This window comes from Exophiala oligosperma (genome assembly GCF_000835515.1).
Source record: "Exophiala oligosperma strain CBS 72588 unplaced genomic scaffold supercont1.4, whole genome shotgun sequence".
NCBI classification, from domain to species: domain Eukaryota; kingdom Fungi; phylum Ascomycota; class Eurotiomycetes; order Chaetothyriales; family Herpotrichiellaceae; genus Exophiala; species Exophiala oligosperma.
In genome coordinates, this window is record NW_015622821.1 from 2,633,286 (window position 1) to 2,648,706 (window position 15,421).

At 50.5% G+C, this 15,421-nt stretch overlaps 6 protein-coding genes across 6 annotated transcripts; 2 read left to right on the forward strand and 4 right to left on the reverse strand.

The window, feature by feature from the left end:
* Positions 1 to 953: 953 nt before the first annotated feature.
* Positions 954 to 2,242, reverse strand: PV06_05041 (glyceraldehyde-3-phosphate dehydrogenase; the record flags this gene model as incomplete). The annotated part of the gene is made up of 6 exons (XM_016406007.1): positions 954 to 985; positions 1,042 to 1,212; positions 1,267 to 1,951; positions 2,005 to 2,068; positions 2,122 to 2,135; positions 2,195 to 2,242. 6 exons carry the CDS (start codon positions 2,240 to 2,242, stop codon positions 954 to 956), a joined length of 1,014 nt encoding a protein of 337 aa, XP_016264213.1.
* A 793-nt stretch (positions 2,243 to 3,035) lies between these two features.
* On the forward strand, positions 3,036 to 6,342 carry PV06_05042 (uncharacterized protein). The gene is made up of 3 exons (XM_016406008.1): positions 3,036 to 3,509; positions 3,562 to 3,682; positions 3,770 to 6,342. Exon 3 carries the CDS (start codon positions 4,204 to 4,206, stop codon positions 5,914 to 5,916), a length of 1,713 nt encoding a protein of 570 aa, XP_016264214.1. The 5' UTR covers positions 3,036 to 3,509; positions 3,562 to 3,682; positions 3,770 to 4,203; the 3' UTR covers positions 5,917 to 6,342.
* Positions 3,140 to 4,113, reverse strand: PV06_05043 (uncharacterized protein). Its single transcript, XM_016406009.1, has 3 exons — positions 3,943 to 4,113; positions 3,730 to 3,890; positions 3,140 to 3,670 (listed from the first exon to the last, which is right to left on the reverse strand). Exons 1-3 carry the CDS (start codon positions 4,080 to 4,082, stop codon positions 3,279 to 3,281), a joined length of 693 nt encoding a protein of 230 aa, XP_016264215.1. The 5' UTR covers positions 4,083 to 4,113; the 3' UTR covers positions 3,140 to 3,278.
* PV06_05044 (uncharacterized protein) lies at positions 6,263 to 8,518 on the reverse strand (the record flags this gene model as incomplete). The annotated part of the gene is made up of 4 exons (XM_016406010.1): positions 8,153 to 8,518; positions 6,861 to 8,092; positions 6,629 to 6,733; positions 6,263 to 6,511 (listed from the first exon to the last, which is right to left on the reverse strand). Exons 1-4 carry the CDS (start codon positions 8,232 to 8,234, stop codon positions 6,263 to 6,265), a joined length of 1,668 nt encoding a protein of 555 aa, XP_016264216.1. The 5' UTR covers positions 8,235 to 8,518.
* Positions 8,519 to 8,753: 235 nt separating this feature from the next.
* PV06_05045 (uncharacterized protein) lies at positions 8,754 to 10,611 on the forward strand. Its single transcript, XM_016406011.1, has 2 exons — positions 8,754 to 9,534; positions 9,626 to 10,611. Exons 1-2 carry the CDS (start codon positions 8,935 to 8,937, stop codon positions 10,526 to 10,528), a joined length of 1,503 nt encoding a protein of 500 aa, XP_016264217.1. The 5' UTR covers positions 8,754 to 8,934; the 3' UTR covers positions 10,529 to 10,611.
* A 1,514-nt stretch (positions 10,612 to 12,125) lies between these two features.
* On the reverse strand, positions 12,126 to 14,111 carry PV06_05046 (uncharacterized protein; the record flags this gene model as incomplete). The annotated part of the gene is made up of 7 exons (XM_016406012.1): positions 13,750 to 14,111; positions 13,548 to 13,683; positions 13,307 to 13,488; positions 13,146 to 13,250; positions 12,684 to 13,066; positions 12,547 to 12,614; positions 12,126 to 12,433 (listed from the first exon to the last, which is right to left on the reverse strand). The coding sequence occupies exons 1-7, from the start codon at positions 13,825 to 13,827 to the stop codon at positions 12,126 to 12,128; spliced, it is 1,260 nt and encodes a 419-aa protein (XP_016264218.1). The 5' UTR covers positions 13,828 to 14,111.
* Between the last annotated feature and the right edge of the window lie 1,310 nt (positions 14,112 to 15,421).

Below are 15,421 nucleotides of genomic sequence, written 5' to 3' on the forward strand. Positions count from 1 at the left end.
CCCTTGGTGCCGGGTTCGTGATACAGCGCCGCAAGCTCCGTGAAAACAAGGTGAATGGGATACAAAGTCGCGTCAAATATGAGTGAGTGCTCCGTGTACAAATTCAGTCCTTGATATATAGCAATTGGGCCTGAATGGCCTGTTCATAGCAAGATCTCCTACCTGGTAAAGTTGCAATCTGTAAACCGAATCAGGAGGAAGCCAATGCCAAGAACAGCCTTACACCTCGTCACATGATTCAGCCACCGATCGATCTGCCTCTCGAGATCGCACATGCGTTACTTGTACTCCGTACAATTGCTCCTGTCTGACACAAGGCTGGGAGGTTGATGCTCGGGACACAAATTCTCATAAACGCCTCATGCAGTCAACACAACTATGGATATTGGTATTACGCAGACCCAGTCCCTGAAGTAGCCGCCAATTGTCAAGAGACATGCTTAAGGATAGTGAAAATGACGAGCACCGAGACACTAATAAGGGCAGTAATAACAACTAAGCTCCGCCTTATCAAGGTAAGCTACTCAGTCGTGTGCATTTTGCCAACTTGAAGGTACCTACCTTTACATTTTATCCGAGGGTGTTTCACTTCAGTGGCAAGTAACAGCCTTGTGCGTAATGCAGAGGTGAGTGTGCGTGAAACCTACCGCCCAAACTGCAAATGCAGCAATAATACCAAATGCATTGGGTCGCATTGGCATTCAGTCTTGATTGATGCACATCTGAACAATCCACAAGATCCTTATGCTTGTTCCGAGACTCGTATTCAGTTTATTGGAACTACGAGATCTTAATCAATGTTACGTGACACTGTTCGTTTCATTTGCCGTAGCTCTCCAGTGAACTCAATCTATGGCTCCAAGCTGATTTTTCCTTTTAGAAAACGTCCCCGTCATAGCCTCGACCCCATAATGGGGTTCCAAGCATCGGCTGCTGGCATCTCGGTCCATGGCTTACTTGCCCGCGTCGACCTTGGCAATGTATGCTGTGATTCGATGTTAGCAGAAGCTCCGACTTTTCCCGATCGGATATGGCACTCACCCAAAAGGTCCAGAACACGTCGGGAGTAACCCCACTCGTTGTCGTACCAGGAGACGAGCTTGACGAAGTGGTCGTTGAGGGCGATACCGGCCTTGACATCGAAGATCGACGAGTGAGGGTCTCCGTTCAAGTCGGTAGAGACAATGTCATCCTCGGTGTAACCGAGAATGCCTGTGTATACACGTTAATCAGGCTTCATATTACGGGGATTGGGATATTGCTCACCCTTGAGTTCTCCTTCCGAGGCAGCCTTGATGGCCTTCTTGATCTCCTCATAGGAGGCAGGCTTCTCCAGGACGCAGGTAAGATCAACAACGGAGACGTTGGAGGTGGGAACACGCATGGACATGCCGGTAAGCTTTCCGTTCAGGGATGGGATGACCTTGCCGACAGCCTTGGCTGCACCGGTGCTGCTGGGAATGATGTTCTGAGCAGCCGTTCGACCTCCTCTCCAGTCCTTGGCAGAAGGGCCGTCGACGGTCTTCTGGGTGGCAGTGTAGGAGTGGATGGTGGTCATGAGACCTTCCTTCATGCCAAAGTTGTCGTTGATGACCTTGGCCAGAGGAGCAAGGCAGTTGGTTGTGCAAGAGGCGTTGGAGATGACGGGAATATCGGGCTTGTACTCCTTGTTGTTGACACCCATGACGAACATTGGGGCATCAGCAGAAGGAGCCGAGATGACAACCTTCTTAGCACCACCCTTCAAGTGGGCAGAGGCCTTCTCAGTGGTGGTGAAGACACCAGTGGACTCGACAATGTACTCTGCGCCAGTCTCGGACCACGGGATCTCGGCAGGATCTCTCTTCATGTAGAACTTGACCTCCTTGCCGTTGACAACCAAGGAGTCGGACTTGACTTCGATGGTGCCCTTGAACTGACCGTGTGTGCTGTCGTACTTCAACATGTATGCCTATCCGCTGTTAACTCGTACTCGGTGGAGGTTTGGAGGGAGAAGGTACATACGGCGTACTTGGGCTCAATGAAGGGGTCGTTGACGGCCACAACATGGACATCATCGTGCTCGAGACTGGTTGGGATTGTCAGATGGGTTCTGCCAGAAGCCGATCTTGGGCTACTTACGCATTTCGGTAGACCTTGGGAAAGAAGAGTCAGTTGAGGTTCAATACAACGACCAAGAAATCCTGCGACTTACAATTCTGCCAATACGGCCAAAGCCGTTGATTCCGACTTGAACAGGCATGGTTTTGGATTGCTTTTCAGAGAAGTTCGAGGAGTGCTGGCGAAAGAAAACAATGTCAGTTGTCGAAGCTCAATGGAGGCTTCAATGGAGGCTTTTATGGCAGGAAGAGTCGGAAGAGAACCACAAACATGTGAGACTTACATCAGTGAGTAGTCAGGTACAGCTTTGTCCAATCGAAGACTTGTGAGGATCTAGGATAGGCAGGATCTGAGGGTAGAATAGTGGTGTGATGAGGTGACGAGGAAAGCTTTTTGCTTTTGTATTTCGTCGAGCAAATGGTGGGGCGGTGGTGTTGACGTTGAGGGGCAGACGCAGTTCAGCAGTTTGGCAGACTCCGGAGCTTCGGAGAAACGTAGCTGCGGATACTTGGCGCACGCTGTGATGCTTCAGTTATCGTGGGCGATAATTGTCTCTTCCGACGACGAGAACTGGACGGACAAGTGTAATTGATGCCTCGGATGCGGTCAGATAGTATGGGGTATGCTTTGGGACTACCGAGTCCTTAGACAGTATAAAAAACAGAACACAGCCGTTGATCCCAAGGCAGCTCGATATTAATACCTGAGCCTCGTCGGCGGATTTCTGGAGGCTTCTCGGATGCCGTGACTCAACATGGGCTCGATTATTACAACTCAGGGCAGCAAGACCCTCGTCCTGACCAATCGCTTTGTTTGCTCTCTGGGAAGAACGGCAGCTTCTTCGCATTATCTATTGTTCCTGATCCTGCGCCGCTCTTCCGCGCAATTTTTGGCAATACCTATTTCCCTGAACCACACGGGTTGACTTGGAAATGTGGTAATATGTTGCACCCAGCCAGCGTCAACCTCGATAATACGGTTACGTTGCAGAGCACTCGCAGATCGGGAGATAACCACACCTGATGGGCATCAAAAAATCCGCGCATACATTTTTAATCCCAGATAATCACTTAAGGTAGGCTATAGAATACACTTTTGATGCAACGTCTAGGGTCAAGATCGGTCTATCGCTGGTCACCTGGTGCACACGTTTTTCAATATCTGCAGCTTGCCCGCGTTTATTCTTCCTTGGCTCCGCCTCGTCCAGATCGTTCAGCAGCCTCGATGCTAGCTTTGTCGGTCTTCGTCTCGCCCTGGCCCATGCCCATCATGCCACCCGAAGCTTTCCATGGTCGTTTGAGCTCACCAACGGCCGGTTTACCAAGAATGTAGACCTTGAACAAGTTGCTCTCAAAAGCACTTTTGACGGGGATGATGGACTGGATAAGCAGAGGATTCGTGTACTTGAGGTAGATGTGCATGAACGCCATCATGGCGACTCCCATCAACTGACCCTTGTAGGCGGCAGACACCTGGCCCTGGTCGTACTCTTGAATGGTCGTGGTGACAAGTTTCGGTTCTTCACCCGAGCCCATGGGCGCAGGCTCCACGTACTTGAGGGTTGTCAAATCTGCATTACTTTGTAAGCGACACGGGGGCTCTTGGTGCTTGATCCCATATGCAGCGTACCTCTCTTAGCTTTGATCTTCAGGCTAATATAATAGTAAAGACCAAAGATGATCAGGTTCGAAGCGACGTAGAGAATGCGCACTCCCAGCAGAACTTGGGGGTCGTCGAAGGGGACTCTTTTAGAGACTTGCATCATCCCGAGGATGATCACCAAGTTGGTGCTGAGAACAGTCAGTTACGAGAGCGCCACGGTGGGAAAGAAAAGAACTGTACATTTGGGGGCTGAAGGCGTTCATAGTGGCTACAATAATGGAGAGGGTAGGCTTAAGCAGCAGGCAGGGTGGGATGCGATGTTCAACGACGCTGGCAGGAACGCGAATGTATACAAAGAAAGAAAAAGGTCCCTCAAGCATATGAGTATTCTTCACTGATGCGAAATGGACAGATCGCAGGCGCAGAGAATTGTCCCAGGCACCGAGGTGCTGCCAAGTGATCTCCAGTCATGTGACAAGCCGTCTTGGCAACCCGGCTAAAATGACGAGAGAGAATACAGTTTGTACGTGGCGGGCGGCGTTGATTTCCATCCTCTGTCACTGGTGTACTCCGTACTGTATGTATGAAAGGGACTATGACTTGGCCCTGCCAACTCCACGGTGTGGAGCATTACTGCAATTCACCATGAACTACTCCTTCTCAACGTCGTCGCCTGGGTCTGTCCAATCTAATCAAGTTCGGCGGAGGAGAGCGTGTGATCGTTGCCACAGTGTCAAAGAAAAGTGCCGGTGGCCCGCAGACGGGACGCAGGTGTGTGACAGATGCTCTCGTTTGCAGTACAAGTGTCGAACAGATCGTCCGTTGCATCATCCGGGCAGGAAGCCGAGATTGGCGGCTGGAAATCGTCTATCACTAGAACGAACTGAAGATGGACCCTCCCAACCCATTAAGAAAGAACATGTGAACGCCTCAGACCCCGGCGAGAAGGGGCCCACGGCTGCAGCTGCCCCAGAATCGACATCCTCACCGGCTAATGTCGTTGCTGTCTCGCGCCAATCCAATCAACAAGGTTTATATCAGAGTATCAGCCTTTTCCCGGAACTGAACGGCCTAGAACGACGCCTTCTAGAGAGTATGCTGCATAAACAAATTGAAGTGGACCGATACGTTCTTGGCCCTAGCTTTCGGGAAAGGCATCAGCAAGCATTCGTTGATCACCTGCAGACTGACATGACCCTTGTCAAGGATGCCTTTATCGCGTGTACGTCCCTAATGGTCGGAAATTCACAAATCCGACAGCTCGCCCAGGATCAGCATGTCGGTCACAAACGAGCCGCCAATGCGCTGGCCTCTCTTCGCCGTCTGGAAGTCAGTGGTTCTCACAATTCGTCGACAGTGCTGATGCTAGGCGTGGCGATTGTAACCTTTGCCTCGCATCACTCTGGAGGCGAGTTACCACTTTGTCGCCATATTCTTGATCTCATCAAACGCTTCCACGACAATGAGCCAGCTTTTATACAACAACTGGGCTCCGATGGAATATCGGCGCTTAATTGCCTCATCGCGACCGAGACGTTTATATGCCTGCTTCGAGGCCAGCTGCCTTCGGTCAGAATTCGACAAGGGGACCTTGACGGGCTAGTGGATCGCTTCATTGGAGTGTCGGCGCCCCTTCTCACCCACTTGTACGATATTTGTGAGTTGACCCAAGTGATGCGCCATTACCGCAGGGGACCAAGCAAAATTCCTCTACGTGCGCGCCTCCGCAAAAGGATCGAGACTGTCGAACAAAGCCTACAAACCTGGCAACCGACGAGCACCGCGACTCTTCGTGAAGGACACTTTACGCCAACAGAGAGAACGCTGATGAACACACAAGCGAATACTCTGCGCTTGACGGCTTTGACTGTGCTCCACCGGCTGCAACACGCCTTTGGCACCGATGACGGAAAGGCTATTGCCATGTCGAGAGAAGTCCTGGGAGAACTTCATACAATGGTCCAGCTCACAGGGCGATCGGCACCATGCGCTGACTTCGCCTATCTGGTTGCATGCTTCGAGATCGTCAACCCCCTGGAAAGGGGCACGGCGTTGTCTAAATTGCACCTCGTTGCCGATTTCTCGCCCCGGACCGCCGACGAACTAAAGACCTGGCTTCTCTTATTTTGGACTGCTAGAGACAACAGTGGAGTCGGCCCCATCTACTGGGACGACATGGAGTTTCAGCTTTTCGGGACCGCGAGTCGTACGTGAGAAGACCCCGGAATGATGACACCACAATTATTATATCGCTGCCCTTACAGGGTCCGGGACCAGGGATATGCTATGAACTATCGTTAACACACACAGCGGCGGAGTTTTTTTGGTTTGAATTTTTTATGCATGTCGAAATGTGTGACGGCATTTACGCTATGCTAACGACTTGATGCCTTTCTTTTTTTCACTCTCTTTATCAACATAATATAGGCAAGGACGTACCATATTTTATATGTATAGTTGTGGCGAGCAGTTGCTTGAGCAGCCTGCATAACGTCGCCTCGATGTATCTAGGAGCCACAATACTTTGGCAAGAGCAACTATAGAGCCAACTCTATACCATTCACTGGGCTCGATGCGTTGGCTGTCGAGACGCCAATTTCTTATATAACTTCGCGGTGGCGATTCTAGCTTTCTTACCCCAGACGATCAAAGGTATCGGAAGCAGTAGAATAACAAAGCAGAGGACAGCAACCAAGACATGCATGTTTTGCAGTCCCATGCCATTAATCCACGGAGTGAGCGTGAAGAGGACGAGGACAGAAAAGGCGTTGCGCGTGAACACAACTCCCACCAGCGCATTTCCAATGATCTGAAGAAGAGTCAGCCCTCGCCAACACGAAAAAGCAAGATGAGCCAAAGACTTGGTATGAACAAGTGTTTGGAGACACAATCGCTCATTCATCGTGCGCCGTCACAGATCACTTACATCTTGATAGCAATCCATAGAATAGGCGAGGGCTATATCGCCGGCTACTACAAAGCCAAAGCCAAAAATACCGTACCCGACGGCAAGCACTGGCCAGGCAACACCCTGCAACCATGAGGCGTTAGTGGAATTGATTGTGCGCTCCATCAAACTGGCTACAGAAATGACAGAGAGAGGGGGGGATTGAACAAAGTTCACGCTCCACTTCACGCTCCAGCTGTAGTTCACATACATTATTGAGACCGATGCCGAACATCAACAGACCAGCTGGGGTGATCAATGCCGCAGGCAACGCAAGCCAGAGACGCATCTCAGGTTCATAGATACCGTAGTTGCGTTTCGACAGCCACATGATGGACTTATCGTTCAACCATCCACCGTAAAGCGTTCCAGGTATCGTGCCAATAAAGGGGGCCAGATTCATCAGTCCCACTCCAGCGGCGGAAAAGTTGTAAGGTTCATAGAAGAGGTACGTGGCTTGTACCGACGTCATGATGGCGAACCAAGCCAAAAGACTGCCGTAAGTAATGGCTGTATATGCAATAGCGGGAAAGCTGAACAGGACCACAATAGGTTGATAGAAGCTTTGGAGAAGAGAATCATCCGTTTTGGTAATCAGGCTCATCCGTTGGCGGTAAGTCTTCAGGGGGATCGTGGGGTCAATTTCGACATCGGTAGGGGTTCTTTCAACCGCCGGCAAGGTTTCAGCCTGTTTGGCGTCCTGGTCATCGATTCGTGGTCCATTGCTGTTAAGGGAAAGGCCTCCTTCGTTGGGTTCCATCTCTGCTGGCTCGCCAGTGCGGGATGTTGCGTGGCCCACGTACATGCTGACGTACTTGGACTCTTCAAAGAAGAAAATGATCAAGATCAGATTGACGGCAAAGAAGATGACACACCACCAGAACATCCATCTCCATCCCTGGCTGTCGACAATGTACCCCGAAGCTACCGGGCCCAGGAAGGCACCGGCGAGTGTGGCAAACCAATACCAAGCATTCATGGCAGCATGGTGATGGACGAAGAAGAGGTCTGCAATGGTTATTTGGACAATGGTCTCGCTGATGGCGCCTCCTATTCCAGAGATGACATTGCTCCCAAACAGGTCGCCAATAGAGTAGGTCTTAGCAAACCAGACGCAAGACGCGAGCTGAAGCGCCGTGCTGAAGATATACAGAGACCGGCGGCCATATTTGTGGACCAGTGGCACGAGCACGATACACCCCAGGGCCAAGCCGGCGTAGTTGACGGCCGCTGCTCCATTGAGGAGGTCGTAGGTAAAATCCAACTCGGTCACGTAAGCGTCCCAGGCTGTGAAACCGATGTCAAGTTGAACAAACGTCATAAAGACGTAGAACAGCACGAGGGCGAAATTCACAGTCTTTCGCCATGACGACCAGTTCAGAGGATCATTAGGATCGGAAGTCGGAATGGGATGGAGTATAATTTGCTGACCGGACCGTTGTACTTTATGAGTCCGTCAGAATCAGCACAGCTCCAAAGAAATCAATCACGGATGGTTCTTACAGTCTTGCAATCTCATGGTACCCGGAGCCCAGAACGAAGGATCTCGTTCGGGCTCGTGAGGTGATGCCTCCGTCGCACTCATGGTGAGACTGTCACAGTGGTTCTTGCCGTCGTGGTCCTCGATGTTTGTCCCGGTCTTGACTGTTGCCGAGAGCAGAGCAAAGGAAGACTTGAAGGCACAAACAGAACAAGAGTTTAACAGATATTCATCTGCGCGGTCGACCAGGACCTTTTATCAACTGAACTCTCCCCTCGATAGACACTCTCTCAGCCGGACCCCCCTTTCAAATGATGGAGAGGCGAAGTCAAAGTCGAAGAGGTGTCGTCGATAGCGTAGAACTTCCTTTTCAAGTCTTGGAGTCCAACACGGACCTGTGGTGGTTGGCGGTTCATTTCGGTCTTCTTGATCGCGCTGAAGTTGATAAGACGCTATTTCGAATCGATTGGCCAATCGGAAGCTTTTGAATCGACCGGCTTGGCATCCACCATTGCGGAATGAGCCACCGCTATCGGCCAATGCACGTGACAAGGCCCAATGTGCGACGACACACTCTCGACTCTTTGGGTCTCTTTTTGACTTGTGGATGCATGTGTCGCGTATGTCGAACCTTGTGGTCGTACAGCTTTTGAGTCTGGCCTGAGACTGGAGACGCGGGACGTGGGCCTTATAAAAGTCATGAAGCCATGTGTCACGGTCTCGCTGTACACACTCTCCCAGGCACAGAGCCAGAAGACGAAATAAACATATTTCCCCAAGGTGAAGTTATCCCGTGCACAAAAAAATGACAGGACAAGTTACACCGAGTATACTGGCGGAGCTGGAAGCCCAAGCACGGAATGATCCTCAACTTCCACGAGCGAACCCTACAGTGGCAACGTGGCAATTGCCGCCTCACCCGACACTGTCTGAGATCCAGTCGGAGAGCTTACCCAAGGTGACCGATTATGCCATCATTGGATCCGGCGTCACAGGATGCAGTGTGGCCAAGACGTTGTTTGAGGCAGCGCCGCCGTCGTCGAGCTCATTCTCGGTGACGGTTCTGGAGGCTCGGACGCTGACGAGCGGTGCCACGGGTCGCAACGGCGGCGTTCTGACCTCGTTCGTACCGGGCGACTACAAGATTCTCAGCGAGCATTTTGGTCATGAGCAAGCGGTCAAGATTGCACGGTACGCCAACAGCACGTTGGAGAAGATGCATGCTCTGGGGAACTCCTCGGACGAGTTTCGACGCATCAGCGAAGTAAGAAGGCTCCAGGACGTCGTCTGCTTCGAAGACAAGGAATCTTTCGAAGGAGCTTTGGAGTCATACCGTCTATACGAGGAGCATGTGCCGGAAGAAAGAGGCAAGATGAGGAAGTTGACTCCTAAAGAGGCTGAAAGGGTTCGTTTTATACGTTCTGACCAACAATGCCGGTCATGCGACTCCTTTGTCTTTTCATGCTAATCGAACGTCTATCGTGGTTTTCAAACAGGAGTACAATGTTCGAGCATCAGCTGGAGCCATCGTCGCTCCTAACGGCGCATTCTGGCCATACCGTCTCATCACCAACATCTGGGCTCAATTGTGCTCTAGCTATCAGTCCCGTCTGTCCATCGAGACCAAAACTCCCGTGACGGAAATCACTTACGACTCCAACAGCGACAAGACGTATCCTTACATTCTACACACACCTCGGGGAGAGATACGAGCGGCAAAAGTCATCCACGCCACCAACGGGTACACAGGTCACCTCTTACCGGAACTCCGAGGCAAGATCTACCCCGTGCGCGGGACCATGTCGACTCAAAAATCGACCCAAGGGTTCGGACGTCACGGCAACGCCTTGTCCTGGAGCATGATCAACAGCGGTAGGTACGACGGCGAGTCCCGTACGATGGAACTCGGGTTGTACTACGGTTGCCAGAACCCTCACACGGGAGACATCTTCGTGGGAGGCGAAAGGGCCAAGGTCGACGAGATGCTCGTGAGTGACGACACCGAGGTCGGCGTGCCGTGCGCGGAAAACATCTCCAACATCCTCCCTCGGTTCTTCACAAAGGGGTGGGAAGAAGGCTCCAAGGCCGAGGTGATCAGGGTTTGGTCCGGTATCATGGGATTCACGGCCGATCGGTTGCCCTTGGTCGGAGCTTTGCCTCTGAGTGTCACCAAGAGAGGTACGAGCGAACAAGGAGGTGAATGGATAGCGGCGGGATTCAACGGTTATGGGATGCCTCTGTGTTGGTCTTCGGGTGAAGCTGTGGCCAAGATGTTGCTTGGGATCGACGTGAGTGACTTCTTGCCGGAGACCTTTTTGGCCTCCAAAGAGAGGTTGGACGATGGTAAACGCATGGCGATCGTGCCGGCCTTACAATTGTTGTTTGGTGGACATCCTTGAGGTTTTGAACTGAGACAGCGAATCCAACCCGCGCGTCACGAAAAAGGATATATAGCTCGCCCAGGGATATTCGAAAGGAGTGCGCCTAGAAGGTGAAAATGAAAAGAAAAAGAGACCGGGGAGCCGTGTGTGAGAATAGGTCAAGACAAGAATTGAAGATGGAGAGGGAAAAAAAAAGTGATTTGACTACATATATAATACAGAGGAGGTTTCATGAATATTTATCTATAGAGGTGGATTCACTCGTACGCTGCAAACCAAGGATTGAAATCGCAAGGCCCTCGGACAATCGAGTTGTGAGTAACCCCCCGTATGGCTATGACTGTCCACTTGCAAGGGTTTTCTCTCCCTCCATCATAAACTCATCATGATCACCACCACCATGACGACTCCCACACGGCTTTACTACACAGAAAGATCCCTTTTGTCAATGTCAACGATGATCTTACTACGTGACACACACATACACAACAGACAAACGCCGATCAACATGACTTTTTTTATGTCAAATACTTTGTCTGGAAAATACTCCACACCGACCTCATCCCACCTCATACTGGGGGTTTGATATAGGACCGGGGGGGGAGGGGGGTTTTTTGGGAGGGGGGTTTTCCCCCCTCTTCTTCTTCTTCACCACCTAACCATCTCACCTAGGTAGGTAGGTATCAAAGCCTTGGAAATGGGATGCCTGAAGTCATCAAGGCGTGAACACCGTAATGTATCATTATTTATATTCATACAAACCAACCAACCAAAATCTTTCTTCCCTTCCGAACTTGCGAGTACAGGGTAAACTCAGTAATACTTGAACAGGAAATACAAACACACTCACAACCTTACCTCATGTGCTGAATTGATACCCTGAGTCGTGGTCGAGCTTTATAGTATTGTAGTCGCACTCCGTACGTCCCATTAGGTACCTGATTCGTCACCACTGGTCTACATACGGAGTACCATGTCCAACGACAAGCCAACAAGACACCAATACCAAAACACAGATACTACTGTACGGACCTGGTTGTATTCCAACTCGAGTTGACGTGTCCTTGAGGACCTTTGGAATTTTCTATACTTGTTCTCAAAAGACTCGAGGCTCGATTTTAAACAAGGACAAAGAGTGACAAAAGGCCCTGTCGGCGGCAACCATGATCGACCACGTACAACCCACCTCCCATTCAGCCGTCCCAAGATAAGTTTTGTCTGTTTTATCGCCCCTGACTTGAAAAAACCCACCGTCAATCCCCACCGGCCCAAGTGCCGTTTTCGAAAGTTTGTACGTTGTATAGATGTACAATAAAGTATAGGTATGTGATATGTATGTGTGTGGATTCCGAATTTGCGAGCCTTTTCCTTTTCCTTTTCCAAAGTCCTTTTTGTTACATTTTTCAAAAACCAAGAAAACGCCAGCTGAGGGGGTGGTGTTGGTGGTGACGATGATGACGAGGATAACATGGTACCGTACCCCCTTTCAGCCATCATATCATGTGTGGTCTGGCCAAGTACCAACAGAAACATCAACGACAAGGGGGGGGGAGGGTGCAACTGATAAACACAACAATGTATTGCCAAAGTACGACGGCAAGGGCATCAGTCGCAATCACCACCCGTTGTTATATTTGGAGTCCTTGGTGTCATCATTGTGTACCAACTCAATCACATCAGAGTCACCGCTCCGAGGGTAGACGTTTGCAGAATGGGTGCCGGATTTGCCCAAGTGGTCTGCACTTCGCAGTGCCGAAGGTCGGGAAATTCGATACGTTCTCGACTCCGAATTGGGGTCGGAGGAGCTGCCGAAGCAAGTCGGGAAGACCTTTCGCAATAACGCTCGGACGGCGGGGAGACATGTGCAGATGATGCTGACAAAAGCTTCGAGGACACTCCAGTATGCGGTAGGGACGTTGTCATCTATACCAAAGAAAAACCCAAAAGTGTCAGTCATTCAAGACACATGTCAACGTCATAAAACATATATACCAAAACAAGCATGACAAGTAAGGAAGGGATCCTGTTGTACTTACATGTGGGATTGGTAGAGTTTGCGAATTGAACAAGAGAAGTCAGTCGGACAATACTGACAATGGTGATACTGTTCAACAATGTTAGCGACACCTTGCGAGTTACACCAGGCTTGTGTGCTCGTTGGTTGCGGACTCACAAAAATCCAATACTAAACATAAAGACAAGATGAACCTTCTTTCTGCGTCCCAATTTGAGATGCAAAAGTTGTGGGATCGGAAGCAAGATGATCCAAATGTCGAAAATGATGTTGACGATTGCGTGAGCCCAAGCAAACGCATTGAGGTTCATGCATTGGCCCTTTGTTTCACCCGTCCAGCTTGTCCAGGCATAAGAGACTGGAATGCATTGGATCGCAATGCCGAGGGCGAAAGTGGGAATGTAAAGAGCGCAGACCGCCATGCTGCCGATGATCAATCTTCTAAAGGTTTGCGCTGGGAAAACCCTGTAGTAAAGGAGCAACAGGGCCATCTTTGTGAAACCAATCACACACATGTAAAAGATTTCGGTCAACCAGGTAAACTAAAGTGCTCGAGGTAGTCAGTGTGCTGCACTCTCTTTTCCCAAACAGTTCCGAGGTACAGGAGATGTCAAGTCTCACCTGAACGATTTGAGTGATTTTGTCGGGTGTGATTGTCCAAATGTCTTTTCCGAAGCCATCGCTACTCATGAAGAACTCTAGAATCGCCATGGGAAGAGCAAGTAGCTGTGTGATGTATCAGCCTTGACCAATCCTCTGTAACGTCTTTGTCAATTACGCACCAGTGATATGACAACGCAGAGATCTGCCCATTGGAGTGTCTCCCATTTGGGGAATCGATCCGCTATACGAAGTATGACACATATAATGGCTATGATTCCGCTGACGGCAGTCACAATGGGCGTGACCGCGGTGTTGTCTCGGATGGGCTGCTTGCATAGAGTCATGGTGGCATTCTTGGCGGCTACAAATTCAATGTGAGCGGGTGGAAGACGATGTTGAGTGATAAGAGGAGCTGCTTACCTAGACTCTCTTTCACGGTGCAACTGGCCAAGGTACATCCCTGCACATTGCCCATCAAGACCGAATCTGCACAAATGCATGCAGAATCTGTCGGGGCACAGGTAGAATTGCCCAAAAATTGTGCAAGACAGTCAGCCTGTGAGGATTTGGGTCAGCCGTTGGTGGTTCACAGGCTATATGGCAATGGGAATTCCAAACTTACGGCACACGATGGCATAGACTGTGACAGACCCAGAGCAACAAGGCTCACGAGAAAGAAGATCAGCCCGCCGGCCCTCATGTTGTCGGCTATCGAGAGGGTGCTTGTCGAAAGAGAAGTCCGATCCGGCGGAAAAACGATCCAGAAACTTCACACCTGGGAAGAGCAACGCCCAAGGGAAAATACTCTGATATACCACTCGTTCGCATGAGATGGAAAAAGGACAACTTCGAACAGGAATTTCCAGCTCCACAGCGTCTTCTCGAAGCGATCAAGAGGTTCATCAGTCTAGCCCATGGGACAGTGCTGCGATCTGCACTTTTGCGTCTAGAAACAAGGTATGTCTCCGACTTCAAGAGGCAAACGAAACCAGCCATGGGGGCAAATGGGTAATGGATTTCGCTCGGCTTTGCCTGCATGCAAATGGTCAAGAAGGCTGGATCCTGCAAAACCCTGCGCTAAGAACCAGAAAGCCCTTTTCCCCTTACGCCAGCCGTTGAGCGTTATGACCCAGGGGATGGTGGAATATTTCGGACCCGGACGGTGGGTACAGCGCCAGCAACAAGCATACCAGGGTCACGTTTGGTTTCAGGGTGACTAATTCGAGTCCCGGCATGTACTATATCCTTGCAAGTCACTAAGGCTGGTGGACAAGGACAAATCACATTTCAGGGCAAGATGGCTTGGTACGAGGGGAAGTTGAAACATACTCTTACCTGTAAGGTGGACTTGGTGACAGAGATGTGAGAACCTCGTACTCCTGCGAGTATTATAACTCACAATAGTGGTGCCATATAGCAACAGATCTCGGATCGGAAAGAATACGAGCTTCATTGACAGCAGCAACTGGGGTGGCCACGCCAGGTGCGTCAGCTGGGAACCGATGCACGTTCCCGTCCCGGGACACATCATGCATGTCGAGCTAACGCCCTGCGGCGCCCACGGAATGTCATTGCTAGCAGTAAAGACCATCCTAACGTCGGTAGGGATTTGCATCCTTGAATCAACGGATCGGAAATTCCGGTTGCTCGGTCGAGTATACGAGTAACACCACTGCTTCTGAGCAAGCTTTAGACGGTGCCACAGTTGATTGGGTACCGGTGGAGCAGGCTTGGGGTATGGCAGGTAGTGGAGGCTGTTCATACGGAGTATATAGGACCGCAATGATGATACGAGAAAACAGAACGGCTCCAGAAAGAGCTAACCTGTTTTCAAACAGCGGCCCACGAGGAACGGCTCAGGGTGATCCTAAATTTGATCCACCGTAGCCACAGCAAGGACTTGGATCACGCTACTAGAGGTAGAACCCAAAATCGAAGCCCCTGATTTCAAGTATTTTCGCTCTAAACCTGGGAATTGGGGATGTGTCGTGCATGTTGATGGCTTTCGTGATCCCAAAGTGTTTGTGATATGTCAAGCTGGCCGCTTCGCCTCGGTTGACTCCATTTTGATCCATCAACCGTGCTTCTGCAAAGCCTCATTCTAACCGACTTCAGACTAGCAAGGGTCTCAAAGCGAGGAGCCAAGAACTTCTCCCTTCTCTCCAATGAGGAGAGACCGAATGCCGTGGGCGAGTCAGTCAACCCACTGGGAGACGTCGGTGGGATTGTCGGTGGGCAAAGTGGGCAGATATCCCTCCAAGATTGCCAGGACCAAATACATTCGGACTGCTCTT

What these genes read in the sequence shown, in the direction of transcription:
- PV06_05043 (XM_016406009.1), bottom strand. Translation starts at nt 4,082, where the DNA reads ATGCTTGAGGGACCTTTTTCTTTCTTTGTATACATTCGCGTTCCTGCC. An exon ending in AACGCCTTCAGCCCCCAAAT is followed by an intron (nt 3,891 to 3,942) that starts GTACAGTTCTTT and finishes GACTGTTCTCAG; the next exon opens with CACCAACTTGGTGATCATCC. An exon ending in GAAGATCAAAGCTAAGAGAG is followed by an intron (nt 3,671 to 3,729) that starts GTACGCTGCATA and finishes AAAGTAATGCAG; the next exon opens with ATTTGACAACCCTCAAGTAC.
- PV06_05042 (XM_016406008.1), top strand. Translation starts at nt 4,204, where the DNA reads ATGACGAGAGAGAATACAGTTTGTACGTGGCGGGCGGCGTTGATTTCC.
- PV06_05045 (XM_016406011.1), top strand. Translation starts at nt 8,935, where the DNA reads ATGACAGGACAAGTTACACCGAGTATACTGGCGGAGCTGGAAGCCCAA. An exon ending in CTCCTAAAGAGGCTGAAAGG is followed by an intron (nt 9,535 to 9,625) that starts GTTCGTTTTATA and finishes GTTTTCAAACAG; the next exon opens with GAGTACAATGTTCGAGCATC.